The sequence below is a fragment of the Notamacropus eugenii genome, chromosome 1 (assembly GCF_028372415.1).
Source record: "Notamacropus eugenii isolate mMacEug1 chromosome 1, mMacEug1.pri_v2, whole genome shotgun sequence".
Taxonomy (NCBI): Eukaryota; Metazoa; Chordata; class Mammalia; order Diprotodontia; family Macropodidae; genus Notamacropus; species Notamacropus eugenii.
This window is the reverse complement of record NC_092872.1, coordinates 94568520-94584909: the sequence shown is the minus strand read 5'-3', so window position 1 is coordinate 94584909 and position 16390 is coordinate 94568520. Positions and strand designations below refer to the sequence as shown.

At 39.8% G+C, this 16390-nt stretch overlaps 1 protein-coding gene across 2 annotated transcripts in view; it reads left to right on the top strand.

Moving 5' to 3' along the window:
- The window catches only part of SNX29 (sorting nexin 29), a 688321-nt gene extending 674268 nt beyond the window's left edge, over nt 1-14053 (top strand). For both annotated transcript variants that reach the window (XM_072609956.1, XM_072609991.1), the window contains exon 21: nt 6321-14053. In XM_072609956.1, the coding sequence (XP_072466057.1) occupies nt 6321-6450 (130 nt within the window). In that variant the 3' untranslated portion in view covers nt 6451-14053. The remainder of the gene's footprint in view (nt 1-6320) is intronic.
- The last annotated feature ends 2337 nt before the right edge of the window (nt 14054-16390 follow it).

The following is a 16390-nucleotide window of genomic DNA, read 5'->3' as shown; positions in this document are numbered from 1 at the left end:
CGGTTCCAGGAAAAATAAGATAGGATATCAGGATTTAGAGCTTGAAGGAAGGTTAGAAATCTTTGTCTATTCCCATCTTTTTGTATACAAGGAAACTGAGGGTCAGAAAGAGAATGATGACTTTCCCAAGTTCACATAAGCAATATCTTGTAGACCTGGGGTAGAGGAAAGTTAAATCTCCAGGTAATCCCCAAGCTCATTTTGCGCCATTAGTTTCAATCTCCTGTCAAAATGGAGAATTCTGTCTGTGAGGAAAAGGAGCTGAATCCCAAACACACAAAAATAAGCCCTCCTCTGCAGGGAGCCTCTGAATATTTCAGCTCTCCTGAATTATCGTTATGGGTCACAAAGCTGTAGCCATCGTAGCACCCATAGGTTGCACATCTGGGCTCTAATTTTTCGTAAAATAGAATACATCAAAGAGGATGTGCCCTTGTGCCCAAGGAGCAATGGAATCCCAGTGCTTGTCTCTCTCCTCTTAAGCAGCCATCACCCAAGTTCACCCCTTCCTCACCTCTTCCCTGGATTGTTGCAGCAGCCTCCCGATTGGTCTCTGCCTCAATGTCTTTCCTCTCTGGTTCTTCCTCCCCAGAGCTGTCAATTGGATATCCCTAAAGCAAAGGTACCAAACTAGCAGCAGCAGCAGGCAGAACTCCTGAGTGTAGCTGGAATAAGATTGAAATGAATAAAAAACAAAATAAATAAAAAAGACAACCTAGACAGTGCTCCTTTTTGGAGTTTTAGATCAGTTTGCCATTGGCAGGGATCTGTTTCTACTTTGATGGGACACCAATGCCCTAAAGCACCAGTCTGACCTTAGGCATCGTACTCTAGCTCGTAGTACTCTGTGGCTCTGGCTAGAATGAAATACAAATTCCTCTGACTGATATTGAAAGCCCTTCCAGTAGATTACACATCACTCCTCTTCATACACTTGCTGTCCCTCCCACGTGCCATCCCATGTCCATCTCCATGCCTTTGCATCGACTCTCACCCAGATCAGAGACACATACCTTCCTCCCCTGCCTTGTGGTCTCTGTGCTCAAGTGCCACCTTTGGAGGATTCCTTTCCCGAGTCTCCAGCTCTGGTTGGACATGCGCCGATTCCCCCACTAGATTATTAGTTCTTGTCAGGCAAGAATCATTTCATTTCTGACTACATATTCCCACACCTGGCATGTAGTAAACACTTACTATGTGTCTATTGAACATCAAACCTTTCCTGATTCCCCTCCCCAGCTGCTGTGCCCTCCCCTAACTTCTTTGTATTTATTCTGTATTTATTCTACTTTTGTGGGTACATGGTGTGTATTTCTAATACAATATAAGTTCCTTGAGAATAAAGATAGATTACATTTTGTGTTTGTCACACATATGTGCACCTGGTCCAAGTAATTAATACATTTTTGTTGATTGATTGATAAATTGAACACCCCATCTGCAGTCCCATTTACTGCTAAGCCACGATATAAGGTCAGCTTTTTCCCCCTAAGAAGACTCAATTCAGGATTTCTTTTTGACTTGCACTTGCCAGAATATTTGACCTGTGAGAAGTTTTACAAACATGTAGAATTGGAAGTAGGGCTCCTGATGCAGTGGTGGAAGTTGTAGGGTTTTGTGTAAGGCTTCTCTATAGAACAAAGATTATATTCCAATGAAGGAAAATAGTGAGTCCATATGACAAACAGTAGCCCTATAAGTTAAGAAAACTGTCTTCTGTTGAATGGAGCATTGGCTGCCTCTCAAATCCCAGTCCATAAGTGAAATGGAAAGCAAACTTCTTTTCTTGAGTAGTCGTCTCGTTGTCAGGCATTTCAGATCATATGGATCAATTTCACACACACACCAATGATGGGGTAAGGACCCAAAGCTTATTAAAAAGAGCAATTACCATCAAGGGCTTTCTGCAGTTGCCACTCAAACAGACATTGACACTGTGGGACCCTGGCAGTTGTGAGGAGGAAAAAAGATCAATGAAACTGAATAGGTTTCTAAAATGGATGCAGGGCCAAGTAATGCAAGAATGCTTACCGACTGAGCACCGACCTGATAGGAAGAAAGAACTGATGCCACAGCTTGATTCATTCCACCTGTGGCAAGAGAGGAGAGAAGGAAATAGAAAAGTAACATTTGAATAATCTCCTGGGGAGGGTGGATACCAGGGACACTTCCAGAAACTACCTTCCAGACAAGCTTCTGTAAGAAATTCCAAAGAGAATGGGAGGCCAAGCACATGATGCACACCAAAGAAGTAAGAGACACCCCTGAGCGTATCTAACCAATCAATAAACATTTTTAAAGGCCTACTACTGTGTGTCAGACATCATAGTTTAATACTGCAGCTTCAACAGATTCAAGGGTCTAGGAGAAAGTGCAGCAGGTGGCAAACTTTTGACATTTATCCAAGAAGTTATATTAGAAATAAGATTTTTTTTGCAACCAATTTTTGGCTCAGAAGCCAAAACCAACAAGCCAAGAGTTATCCTTACTTGTTAAATACAGTTGGATTTTACTATCTGGCTGGATCCTCTGGAATCTGTTTTTTTTTTTTTTTTTTTTTTGTAGGAACTTGTTTATTAATTATCTACTACGTACCAAGCACTGTGCTAGGTGCTGGCAATACAAGTACAAAGAACGAATTACCTGGAATTTCATCTTAGGGATGCAACCCTTTTTTTGGCTGGGTGAAATCAGCCAAATGGCAATATTCTTTGGCAAAGTTTATATTCAACCATCCTCCACCCCCAACCCCTGTTTTGCTATTTCCCACCCTCTCGTCACTCCCTCTTATAAAGCACTTGTTGTTTTTATGTTATTCTGGTATCTTCTGTTAGGGGAAAAATGATCAGGTAAACTCATCCATACTCTAGAATTTATGACTAAAGTATTATACATCTCAGTTATTTGCAGATTCAGGAAAATCAGTGCTTCACATAGAGGAGAGAAAATAGGAAAGGAGTCTTGGATAAGGACTGTAAAACTTGGGTTCTGGTCTTATCTGTTTGGTTAACTTGCGTGACCTTAAAGAAGTCATACTGTATCTCTAAACCTTAGTGTTCTTGTTTATAAAATGTAGAATTCGATAACATGATTTGGAAGCTTCTGCCCTAAATGGAGGGATATTTTCAAGTGGAGCCTCCCAGGTGGGCCTCAAACCACACCACTCTGGGTATCACCTAACTGCACAATTGCAAGATCAAGCCTGAGCTGGAAAGACTGGTTTTTAGTTGCATTGCTGCTTCTACTGGGATGTTGCTGGAAAAGGATGGACATTTATTCTCTGGGATCTTTACATAACAAGCATACTTAATGTCTGTTTTCCCCTTCCCTCCCATATCCCCTCACCACCGAGTGGGGAACAGTATTGCCTCCAGTCAAGGACTGAGGCCTATTGGAGGTGGATTTGTAGAAACAGGAAACACTTCTTGTGGAGATTGTGCTACTCTGATCCGTTTTCATGAAGCAGAGAGTCATGCTATCAGGACCACAAAATGCAGAGCTAAAATTTAAATGAAACCAACGTTCGAGACTTTACACCATTTGACCTTGTTAATCAGTCGATCTCCTCCAAAGGTACTTGGGGCTGCAAAGTTGTTTTTAAAAAAATACTGAGCTAAGAAGCCTCCAAAATCAGCTCTGAGAGCCCAGGCATACCACCATGATAAGGAGCTCTTCTTCAGTGGCCTGATTTGTATCGGCAAAGTGAGCTACGGAATGACACCGTCATTTTAAAGTCTCACTGATGCATAATAGCAGTACAGCTGTGGCTAACAAGTGTTGTGAGGGATGAGAATTTCATACAGAGGATATACATGCTCTCCTTAAATAAGGAAGAGTTAGTGCTGTATTGGGGCCTTGAGTGAACCTTAGTTAAAAATCAGTATCCCTTATTTAAAGCTGTCATTTTAAATGAGGCCCTGCTCTGCACTAACTGCTCTGCACAAAGGACCACACAACTTCCTCACTCCACAATGCCTCCAGAAAAGCATTTTCTTTACTGCCAACTTTTTAAATGTGTAACTGCTGACTTCAGAACGATGATTTCACCTTGCTTTCTTTCTACTTTTGGTTTTAGAGGTAGAATGAGCTGTGATTATTTCACTGTTTTCAAGCTAATGGTGACCCCAGACCAACCCCCCCCCCAAAAAAAAACCCCACCAGATTGAGTTCCTTTTGAAAGCAGTCTCTCAGGAGAAGAAGCAAGTGTCCAGGTTTTATTAACTCTGGATTTTTACTGTCTCACAGCCCTTAGTGGAGACCAAAAGCCTGGCCACTGAAGTATCCCCCAGTGTGATGTCTTCAGAGCCTACAAGGCAAACTGTTCTCACTAGAATAATAAAATGTTAGCACCTACTAACCTCAACCTAAAAGCTCATCTTTTCCAACCTCTTAATTTCAGTGACGGTTGGGTTTATAAGGATAGGGACCTAAGGAGACACTCCCCCGTCACCTTTTCCTTATATCCAGAGTAAAAGCAATCCTGAACATAGAACATACCTACATGATCAGCAAGATTTGGGGGAGGAGATACTTATTGAATTTAAATTCCTCAGATTTCATTTACCAATAGAGATATAATTTCTCTCAGGGTCAGGGAATAGGAATAGCCCTTTAGGAAGTTTATAGGAAGATTAGTAGTTGTTCTGGTGTTTGCTCTTGTTTTCAAAGACCATGACATCAGAGAAATGATGACATGACTTGCACTGGACTTTGTTTTGAGTGAGGGAGGGCTGTGCAGGTCACCAGCCTCACTTTTCCTCCAGGCCCATCTGGATCCAGTGACCAGATGTTCATCAGGATGCCTGGAGATGGCCCAGGATGCAGTGGGGGACCTTGGCCTTTTCAGGTACTCACTTAGAGGGAGGTAACACCCATTGAGTGACTAGGCCTCTTTAAGAAATAGTCAGGGAATGGGCCTTTTAATGAGCAAATAAAAAAAAAAAGCTAAACGAAGTGGGGAGGGAAAGAGAAACTGTTACTATTGATAATCACTAAGCCAGCCATTAAGTGAAGCTTGGGCTTTGAAAATGAAAAACATTTTCACTAAAGGCCTCTCCATGGACTCTGCCTGAAACTGAGGCCTAGAGTGTCCAATGAACATTGTATGTGCACCCACAAGTGTCCAAGGACAAAAAGTGACAAGTCCTTCAGAGGCCTCTGAGTCCAAACCCTTTATGTGATTTGAAGGGAAACTGAGTCCTGGAAAGCTGGATAGCCCAGTGTGGTTCCTTTCTGAGGAAAATATGGGACACAGTGCCCTTCTCCCTCTTCTTCTCCCCGCCCCCCCCACTTCCATCATCCTCCAGGGTACATGTTTTGTTGTTGTACAGGCGTTTCAGTTGTGTCCAACTCTTTTGTGATCTTCTTGGCAAAGATATTGGACTGGTTTGCAGTGTCCTTCTCCAGCTCATTTTATAGATGAGGAAACTGAGGCAAACAGGGTTAAGTGACTTTTCCAGGTTCACATAGCTAGTTAGTATCTGAGGTCGTATTTGAACTCAGGTCTTCCTGATTCCAAGTCAAACTCTCTATTCACTATTCCACCTAGCTGCCCCTGTCATTGTAAATTGCCCTTTTATTCCCAGTGTTATTCTGTCTTCTGCAATTTCTAAACCTTTCTCTAATAACCCTGCTTCCAAACACTCCCTACCCTTGGATATTGGCATGGGATGGCATTGATTCTAGGTTTGCAGCAGTGTTCTTTAGGAAAGGGTACTGACACTTAGGTCAGAGATGCACACCTTGGAGAGCAAAGATTAAAGGGTATGATTTTAAATACTAACCTACATCAATCAAGTAATAAGCATTTTTTGAGCCTTTTATGTGCCAAGCATATGCTTGGTGTTAGGATTACAAAAACAAAAATGCTTCAGGGACTAGGCTAGAATCGAGGCCAGTGATCTGGAAGTGATCTGGAAGATTCTGCTATTTTCAGAGCTCTTGGGCTTATCAGTCCATTAGTGGCTTTAGGTAGGTGGTTAGTGTTTAGATTAGACTTAGAGTCAGAAGTGACTTGAATTGGAATTCTAGCACACTTTTCTAGCCGTGCAGCCATGGGGAAGGCACCTCACCTACCTAAAGATGTCTTTTCGTCTATAAAATGGGAATCACACTTACATCACACAGTTCATAGGATTTTTACAAGGAAATTATTTTTGAAAACCTTTAAAGAACTATTCAGATGTGAGTTATTATCATTGTCTTGATATCTGGTTTTAGGCTGTAACACACTTCCATACCAGGCAATCAGAATCGATGAAGAACTGGAATGAAGGACGAATTCTCTGTAAATACACACCCTTTCTCTTTCTGTCTTGTAGTGACATTACACCTCCTGGAGAACCAGTAAGCAAAAACAGCCGGACCAGAGTGGCTTCCCGCTTCCCCAAGTTATCCCGGAACCATCCAAGAGAGCCACGAAATGTGGAACCCCAGAGTGGTGACCTCTGATCCTTTTGTAGGCTCCCAGATGCTGGTGCTGTGTACTCTTCAGACTGGCCCAGTGCTTCTGACCCGTCTGAGGCAGCTGGCTCCTGCGCCTCAGAGGAAAAACCAGTCATGCTACGTTAACCCTGGAAAAAGGACACCATCCACACCGTGGTTTCTCACTCTGATTAAACAGGTCGCCTAGAAGACAGCACTTGCTCATGGTCCTCACCTGGAGATGCAGTGGCATGGTAACTGATTTCCCCTTGGCCGCTGCCTTTTGGCGTTCCAATTTTCCCAGCTGCCCTTGACCTCTTGCAGGAGACACCTAATGCAGCTGGTGGGAAGTGCAAGGGTCACCAGGTCAGGAGACAAGATGCCTTGGATTTGGAGGTGCACAACTGAGACTTTTTGCTTCTTCGGAAAGCTGTGATTGAAAACCTCTGACTTTTTCCTTTGGGGGGAGATAGAATGACTGTGTTTTTTGTTTTTTTCTATGTAACTCTCTGCTACTACCCATCAACTCCTAACTCTCCTCTGGGGGCTCTCTACGTATGTTAAAAAATACAGCAAGCAGAATAGGACAAGTGACCTGAACAGCTGTTTCTAGGCATCTCTTTCCTCATGGTGTGTTACCCATGACTCCTTTGAGAAAGAGCCTGGGAAGACTGAGATTGTATTGGCTTTTTATTTTTAGAGCAACTCCTTTGTTTTTGCCACAGGGTGGGGCACAGCACTAAATACAGATCTTTTCCTAAATAAGACTGAAGTTTAATAAGGAAGTTAGTACTAAGGTAATCCAGTCTTGAATGGAATTCTGAGCGTTTTGTTAGATCCCGTGGCAGGTTGTCAACTTGACTGTTACAGAAGTCCCCTGTATTACAAGTGGAGGCTGTTTGGGCATTCTTTTGTCATTCAACATATAAAATGGGTTAGAAATGGCAAACAGACCTACTGATCATTACCTTTGTAGAAGAAGAATGTCTTGTGCCTTAGGGTAACTAAGAGGCTGAAAAAATCTCTTAGGGGTTGAGTTTCCTGGGCTCGCTTGCTGTGCTGCTCATGTCACTGGCTGTTCGGATGAGTTCTGATCTGAATATTTTTGTCTCCCATTATTCATCCTTCTTCCCCCTCCCCCCCCCAAAAAAGAATCATGGTTTTTTTTCCTATTTTTCTAAACATAGATGCTTATGGTAGATTTTGTGCTGCCTTATTTTCATTTGCAGAGCCTTCCCATTTCCCCATCATTGGAACATTCAGTTTAGATGTCAGATTGGAGAGGGGGCTCATTGACTCCATAGTGATATCACCTGCCTGGAATTTGGGAAGAAAGATGAGAATTTCATGTGAACTCAACAGTTAGGAAAAAGGACCAAAAACAAAGAAATAGAACTCCATCAACTAAATATAACGTTAATGTCATGGTGCTCTGTACTGAAGTGAGACAGCCTCGTAATGATGTGAGTTAAGATGATGCCAAAATACACAAGGAAAGTTAGTACATCCTAACAAAATCATGAAATAATCCTCCCACTGCCTTCCCTAGCCACTGAGAGCAGTTTGAAGCAGGAAGCTTGAGAGATGGGCTGGAAAACAGATTGTATGAAGAAAGGTGAATGAATTTGGGGTTCTGAGACAGAAAACATCAGCAGAAAGATAGTAATCATGTAAAAATATGGGGATGATAATTATTAAAAGAGTAGTCTGCCTTCAGTCTGTAGCCAATTTGAACTGTAGTCAGTCAGTTAATAAACTTTTATTAAGCCTCTAGTATGTGCCAGGAGGCAAGATTTAGGAGAAACCTCCACCTGTTCCAGGAGGCTCTTTCTTTATGTCACTACTAGGTATTTCCCAGGAGACATATTGGGCCTCTGTCTTCCGTAACTTTAAAAAATAGTCATTTGGGATACTTTTATCATTGCCCTGGATGGAGGCAGAGACTAAGACTAAGTAACAATTTTAGGAACCCTCCATTCGAATGATTCATATAGGGATGAATTAAAGTATAGAGAAGAAATTAAAGCTTAGATTTAAATAATAAATCAAAAAACTAGAACCTGTGAAGAAAAGACAGACAATAATGGAAGGGAATGGGGGAGGGGGAGGAGAGAAAGAACCCAAGCCTATCCTTGGAACAAAATATTGTCTCAATTCCCCACCAACTTATCTTCCCTGGCAATATCCATAGCACATCATAGCAGGAGAGCCCCAGGGGCCACTTATCAAGAACACCAGGAGTCTCTGAATAGCCAGTCATGGAGTATTTGTCCCTAGTATTCTACAGAAGGTTGCTTTGAACATCTAGCCTTGAATATATCTATAATAAGTTAAATAAACAGAGAAGGTTTAAAAGCCAAAGTGACCCTGTACCTTTATGCCTTGTTTTTGGCTTATTATATATTGGTTATTTTGAAGCTTTTCTCTTAAAAAATTGCTGAATGTGTTCAGAAACACCACTTTGAAAAGTCCAGGTGCCAGACACAAGGAGTGAATATCTCTCTCTAGCTTCCATATCTCATATTACCTCTAGAGGCTAAAATACACATAGAAACCCAAGTGTAGACGGACAAGCCTCTTTTTTTCATATTGTTTTTAGTGGAATGATTGACCTAAAATTTGCTTACAGTGTGACTCTATGTTCATCTTCCCCAAACATGACACCAAAGTTCTCCCCCACTATGAAAATCTGCCCATCATCAGAGCACAAGGTGCCAAGAGAGTCAAATGCTAAATGGGGAAAGAACTACGCATGTTGCCCATATTTGTAAAAACTACTGTTCATTTTTAGCTTCACTATTCACTGAATAATTTTTTTCTGTTCTTCCCATATTTAGATTTTTTTAAAAAATCGTTCACTTGATGACCCCAAAGACAATATTGGGGTTCCAAACTGCACTTGCCTATTAGCCTATTAGCATCCAACTCCCTGTTTCAAGATCATGTAGAAATCCTGGAATCATCTTTAGTGTGCAGATTGTCCTCTGCTAATTTTAGCTCAAAGGCACATGTGACACAAAAATTGCAGCAACTCCAGACAGCCTTAACTTTGGAATCATGTATAATGCACTGCAATTATCAATCCACTGAACACTTCAGAATTCTCTCACCCATTGCTTCAAATGAGGTCGGGGGAAGTGTAAGAAAATGGGGCAGATAGGAGCAGGATCGGTAGGTTTCTCAAGCAGCAGAGGTGAAACCCACGTCACAGCAATCACTGGTCACAAGTCATAAGAATGCCATGACACTTTCAAAGGTAAGGTCATGAGATGCTGTGCCCTTCCCTCCCCAAAACAAAACCCCGATTTTTGACCCAATCCAGTCTTCCCCATGTCATCTTTCTCTGATGCTGTGGTCTGTGTTGTGAATGGCTGGGAAGGAAGGAAGGAAGGAAGGAAGGAAGGAAGGAAGGAAGGAAGGAAGGAAGGAAGGAAGGAAGGAAGGAAGGAAGAAAGGAAGGAAGGAAGGAAAAAGAATAAGAAAGAAAAAGACTTTTATGTGAAGTTCTGATACCATATATAAGATTCAGGAAAGAGAGAAAATAAATGCTTGTTAATTGAAAAATAAAATAAAAGCAAAAAGTTGCTTTTTTGTTTTTTAAAAACAAGAAGCATCCCCCCCTTCATTTCTCTCAGGCCCCTCAAAGGCCTTTTCAAAGGCAGTAGGGATGAAAAATTAGTAATTGTTTAAGGGTTGTTATGGGCAGCCTTAACAAAGCAACAAGTTTGCTTTTTAAGAACAAATTCCCTGTTGAAAAGGATATTGTCTCTGCAATTTAAGTTAGAGATATAATGAAAAGAGATAGTTAAGGGCTTGGGCTTCCTTGGGTTCAATAGAGAGACTATGGACCACCCTTGAAGCCACGTGTCTTCAAGTCTTTAACTGAATCCAAACTTCACAGAACAAATCCCCTTAATAAAAGAATGTGTTCTGTGAAACTTGAATTCAGTCAAAAGGCTTCATCCAAGGACTGAGAAGGTCACATGTGGTTCCCCACCCCTGCTATGGACCCTTCAAGGTTCAATTCAAAGGAATGCAAGACTTTATGGAAAGAATGTCAGTACTGTACTGAATAGCATATTTTATTCATCCTCAATAAGGAAAATGTGATTTATGGGTTGTCTGATTTAGTAAAAAGCAATCCAGGGTGTGATTAGGGTCAATTATTGTCAATCTTATTGGCTTTTCACTTAATTGAACAAGCTACAACACAGTATAACTGAACTTATGTAGCTGAAATTACCAGTACAATTATCACCAATACCAGTAGGCGTTCTTGGCCACAGTTTCTAGGGATATCATCTATGGAGAGAGCGTTGAGGTTATCATTGCCAGGCACATATTCTCTGCATCAGCATATAGCAAGTCTGCTATTTAGGGAAACACACACACACACACACACACACACACACACACACACACACACTCACACACACACACACACAATAGCACCAACTTAGTCCAGAATAAGATAACAAGCTGGTAAAGAAGACTTGACTTGACAAGGCTGTTAAGTTTCATGTTGTTAGATGGGCTGATAATAACTAGGCCGGTCAAATTTAGGTTTTTATTTACCAAAAGGATTGCCAGAACATGTTGTAAACAAATGAGACCGTCTTCTACAATCTAATGCAAGGCATAAATCATGGAGAGGGAATTAATATTGGCAAGTATTTAGAGGCAAGGCACAGTTATAGGAAGCTTGGCATAATTCCATAGACTGCAACTTTATTAAAATGAGTTCTTATCCATGGACAATTGCAGCATGAGAGCAAATTTTCCTGGGAATATTTTAGTGTTTTGTGTGTGTATGTGTGTGTGTGTGTGTGTGTGTGTGTGTGTGTGTGTGTGTGTGTGTGTTGTAAATTAATCCCAACTGGTTTATGCAAGTGAAATTTGTCAGGCTGTTGTTATGATTCACAAGGGGCCACAATTCCCAAGCCTTGGGGCAAGAGTGGGTACTGTGGACACTGATAAATATTCACTAACAAACTGAATGAAACAAAAAGGCCTTCTTGGGTCATGTTCGAAGCAAACTGGAAACCTGGGGTTGTTTCAGATTAATTAGATTCTCTTCCTGCTTAGGTAGAATTGGTCTATTGAGAATTCAGTTGTGTTACCTTTAAAGTGTCACAGGGGTGGGGGGGGGCAGTCTTTAGCCTTGCTACCACTGAATTCTGGCATAGTCTTCAAGGTAGCAGATGAAAGTTGAGTTGGGCTGGCCCCAGCTTCCTAGTCCCAGGCTAGTCCCATGTCTCTTTCCACACTCTCAAACTTTGTGTTGGGACTCAGCCAATATGAGTTATTTCATTCTCCTCCTTTCAGCCCCTCCACCCCAACTATATAGATGGCACACATTTCAGGGGTTATTTTAAGGATAAAGAAATTCTTCATATAAATCAGCCGTATTCTTACTCACAGTATAGTAACAGTCTCCCATATTCCTTTTCTTGATTTTTTACTGACCAGCAAGTTCTGGTGAATTTGCTCAGCTTTTCAGTCATTATCTTTAGCCTATGAATACATTCCCCTTGATGTGATCTTTTAAAAAGTTACTGCAGACTTGTAGCCAACAGTAGAGGCATGGAGGATGCTCCCATGGGAATGAATTTCAATCCATAGTTGAAACCCCACCGCATCACTCGCTCTTGGGCAAATAGTAGGGCTTTTATTCAGTAGCAATGATTTTTCCACTTTACAGAGAAGGGGATTTTCTGCCTCTGTGTCCACTTTTTCCTCACCTGTCATGAGACAAACTATCAATGTCATGCATATTGGTAATTGGCATATCTTGTCAGAAATCTATGGACAACCTGTGAAATTGGGTCTCAGTGATGGAAAAGAGTTTGACGGTCTCCTGTCAAAGCTTCACTCATTGAGTCCCACCCACAGAGCGTTGAAAGTTGCGTAGCCCCCAGAGCCAGGGGGCTGCCTCATGTTTCATTTTGAGTTGTTGCATCCACTCTTTCCCGGTGTTCTCTTCTCCATGTTCAGATCTTTTAGCATCTTCATGGTCTTGTACCTTCAGAACTAGAGAAGCTTCCAGGAAAATGTGCATTGTCATACTCAACAAAATCTATTGTAATATTAACACTTTTCAAAATATTATGTATTGTTTCATTAAACTTAACATTAAATGTTTGCTTTTTCCAAATTTTTCTCTGTTCTATTTTTGCACAATTGTAGCACTGTATATTTTATCTAACATTTTTGTGCCAAAAAGTTCATTTTATGTTTCCATAGCATATGATCTTGATTATATTTCTAAAACAAAACATCAGTTAATGCATCAATAGGAATGAATGTGTAAAGTGTAGAGCCGATGTTCTTTTTTTTTTTTTTTTTTTGGAAGGGGAAGGGGGAGTGGCCTACTAAATTATATTCTTCCCAATCTTATTTAAATACATGTGATTGTAATGTCCTTGGTGACCGTGCCCATTTAACCCACAATAAGTGCTTTATTATGGACAAGTGTCAGTCTCTGATATCTCTGAATTCTGACTTATGGGCTTATTTTGGAACAATGCCAAAAATGGAAGTTCTTGGGTTTCATCCATCAATAAGCAAAAGAAACAATTTCCCAAGCAATCTAATCACTTTTAAAATATTTTTTTAAAAATGCCACAATCCAATACAATTAACAAATAAGTGGTCTAGTACCTTGTGTGAACAGAGCTATTGTCTAGAAAGGTTAGATGAATAGTTGTTCCAAGGGCCTGTGCTTAGACCTTTCACCTAATTCAAATACTCCAGGAGAAGCACCAGAATTTTAATATTATTTTATCACATTTGGAAAACCACTATCTTGGTCATGTCCAGTCACCTTGGGACATGTTTTCTTTGATTTTCATTAGTCCTGCCTCCTATCTCCTAACAGAATGGAAAGCACCATTGCTCTAGATTCACCTTAGAAAAATTCAGTTGGGGAGGGGAGCGGAATTCATGAACATGGAGCACTCAGGAAAATTAGGGTGACATAGAGTCAGAAATGACAACTTCTAGAGAGGCGATCAGAGTTGCTGACAGCTAAAGAAAAGTGAAAGCTCTAACATACATTTCTGCAAAACAAAAATGCCTAGTGAGTGTTCTCATTAGCTAGAATTCTTCTTGGAAAGAATTTATTCACCTATGCATCAATAGATTAGCCATCACTGGAATTATCCCTTGAATAGTAAATATTGCCTAACTCCTCAGGCAGGAACATGGAAGAGGGTACTTGAAAAGGATAAATCCCAAGGAATGTTGATCATTGAGTGCAATAGGAGAGGACTGTCATTGGTCTGGGCCCAAACCTGCAGGCAGTTGGCCAAGCTAGGGTTATCTGTTGGTTATGATCTTGTTGGCTGAATGTCAATGGTAAGAAGGATCATTTTCATTCTAAAGTAGTGTGTATGTATATAAGGCATACAGATTATGCATTTATGTACCGGAATGTGTAGTATTATCTTAACCCCTCTTCTGTTATGGTTTACATAATAGAATTTTTAAACAAATGTATTTAATTTTCTAAAAAAAAACTTGTATTAAATATTTCTTTTGAAATAAGCTGTGGTAATTTTGTTATAATCCAATTGAAAATATGCCTCTTTATGATAATAAAATAAAAATAGTGGCATTTTATAAATTAAAAGATACTGTGTTTACAGCCTATCAATAATTCTTGATTCTATCATAACTCTCTTATATAAAACTGCCCACTTTTAAAATGGGCGTTGTTAACATCCACAGGTCTGTTGCTTAATTTCCCATATGTTATATTAAACATGATTTTATTGAGGATAATGTCATCATTAAATTTATTTGATGTGAACTGCAGTTGAACCCAGTTATAGCACAAGGTATGTCATTATGCAGATTTCTTGATGTCAACTCATGTCTCCTAATCATAATTCCATATAGTGAATGATTGAGATAGCATAGTTTTATAATGTATCATTATATGTTGAGGTTGGTTCTACATTATCAGAGATTGATTGTATGAGAGAAGTTTGTAGAAATTAATTCAAATGGATGAATGTTCATAGGATAACAGATTTATAGCTCGAAGAGACCTTAGAAGTCATCCAAACCAGCCGCTTTGTTTTACAGATGAGGTAACTGAGGTCCAGGTTCACACGACTCATGACAAAGGCAGTATTCAAGCCCAGGTCTTCTATCCATGATATGAAACTGCCCCATATTATGGAGCCATAGAAAATAAAGCAACAGTCAGTCAAATGTGTATTTTCAAAAATTAAAAAACAAGGCTTTCCAATTGTTTTTGCCAGAAGCTCTTGACATCACTATTGGGAATGCACTTCTATGTAATGTGTCTGAAAATACCTTCCTAGAAAAAGTCAGTTAAAAGCAGAATGAAATCTTGGTACTCAAAGAGTGGGTTTCCAGGGGGTGGGGAAGAAGCTTAATTAAAACATTGCTATAAATGGGGATAGTGAAGACATTAAATCCAAGCTATTTGTTTAGAAGACACATTGCAAAATACACCAAAGAACATGCCAGTTTCCTTTTGTCTATGTTTTCTATGGTGATGCCTGAAACCCACTTTCAGAGAATATTAAGAATTCAATTTGTTTTTTTGAATTTAACCTTTGAAAGCATTGCCCTCTGTGTTATATTGTTTGGGGCAGGGGAGAATAACTGAAAGAGTGGTTGGCTTTGAAATACTTATTGATACCATCAAGAAGCCTTTGAAATCAACCTTGGTGACCTCTAGTAATGGGCAAGAGAATTGGCTTTGCTAATAATATTAAATTAATTAAATAATTAGATTAAATTAAAAATTAAATTTAAATTTAAAAAATTAATAATATTATTAAATTTATTCAAACTCACAGTCTCCTGATTCCCTATTTACTGCATCTAATATACATTCAGCTTGATTTTCAAGACCCTCCATAATCTGGCTCCATTTACCTGTATCCAGTCATTTCCTGTTTCCCTCTAACCTAACTAGGTTGACCCCACTGTCCCACAAACTTAATTATTTCTTTCTTCAGTCATCTCTTTTCATACCAGTGTGCCTTCACTGAAGTGGATTCCTGGAATGCCTTTTCAGCTCTTTCTGCTCATATATATGAAACTTTCCATATCAAGTCCAGTTCTCATTGAACTCACTTTCCACCAAATTTTTAGAGCATTTGTTGGTTGCACTAAACAATTGAATATCTAATTGTAAATTATCTTTTTTCTAATATTCTAATGTTTTCTGTCTTCATGTGTCCTACCTCCTTAACTAAAGCTGCAAGCTCTTTGAAGATAAACTCTGTGTCATCTGTATCATGTCCTGTACCTAGTATAGTACCAAACGCATAGAAAGCGTTTTAAAGATACTGATTTGATTTGATTTATCTGCTTTGGCAATGAAATATCTCCAGCCTCATTTTTGAAGCCCAATTCCTAGACCTTCACATACCATGAAAAGTTAGTGACTCAGATGTTGTCCATTATTCATTTAAAACAAATTGAAAGGATGGAAGATATTTAGGCTTTTATTTAAGAAAAAAAGGATCTTATCCTCCCTCTAAGATTCTAGGGTCCTTTCTTCAACTGATTAAAATTAAAATCTCAACATTATTTTGATACTTTTGTATGAAACGTGACCTAAAGACAAATGTCATTGTGGACCAACTCAGACCTCATTTAGTTATCTAGGACCATTTTTCTTTTAGTAGTTCAGTCACAAATGATGTAAGGATGATCTGGTATTGGAGAGGCATAATAAAAGCTACACTAAACCACTAACTTGTGCTGACTCAGTAACCCTTGGTAAGTCCCTTAATTTCCTATTACCCCAGATCTGTATTAATAGACAATATTTCTGACCAGGAATTCCCTGTGCTAATGAAACTTATGCACTGGATTTGGAATTGGATGATCAGAGTTCCAATCGTGGAACTCACTTAGTAACTGTGACTTTGCGCAAGTCGATGGCGGAGTAGAAACACACGAATACGCTAGCTCCGAACCC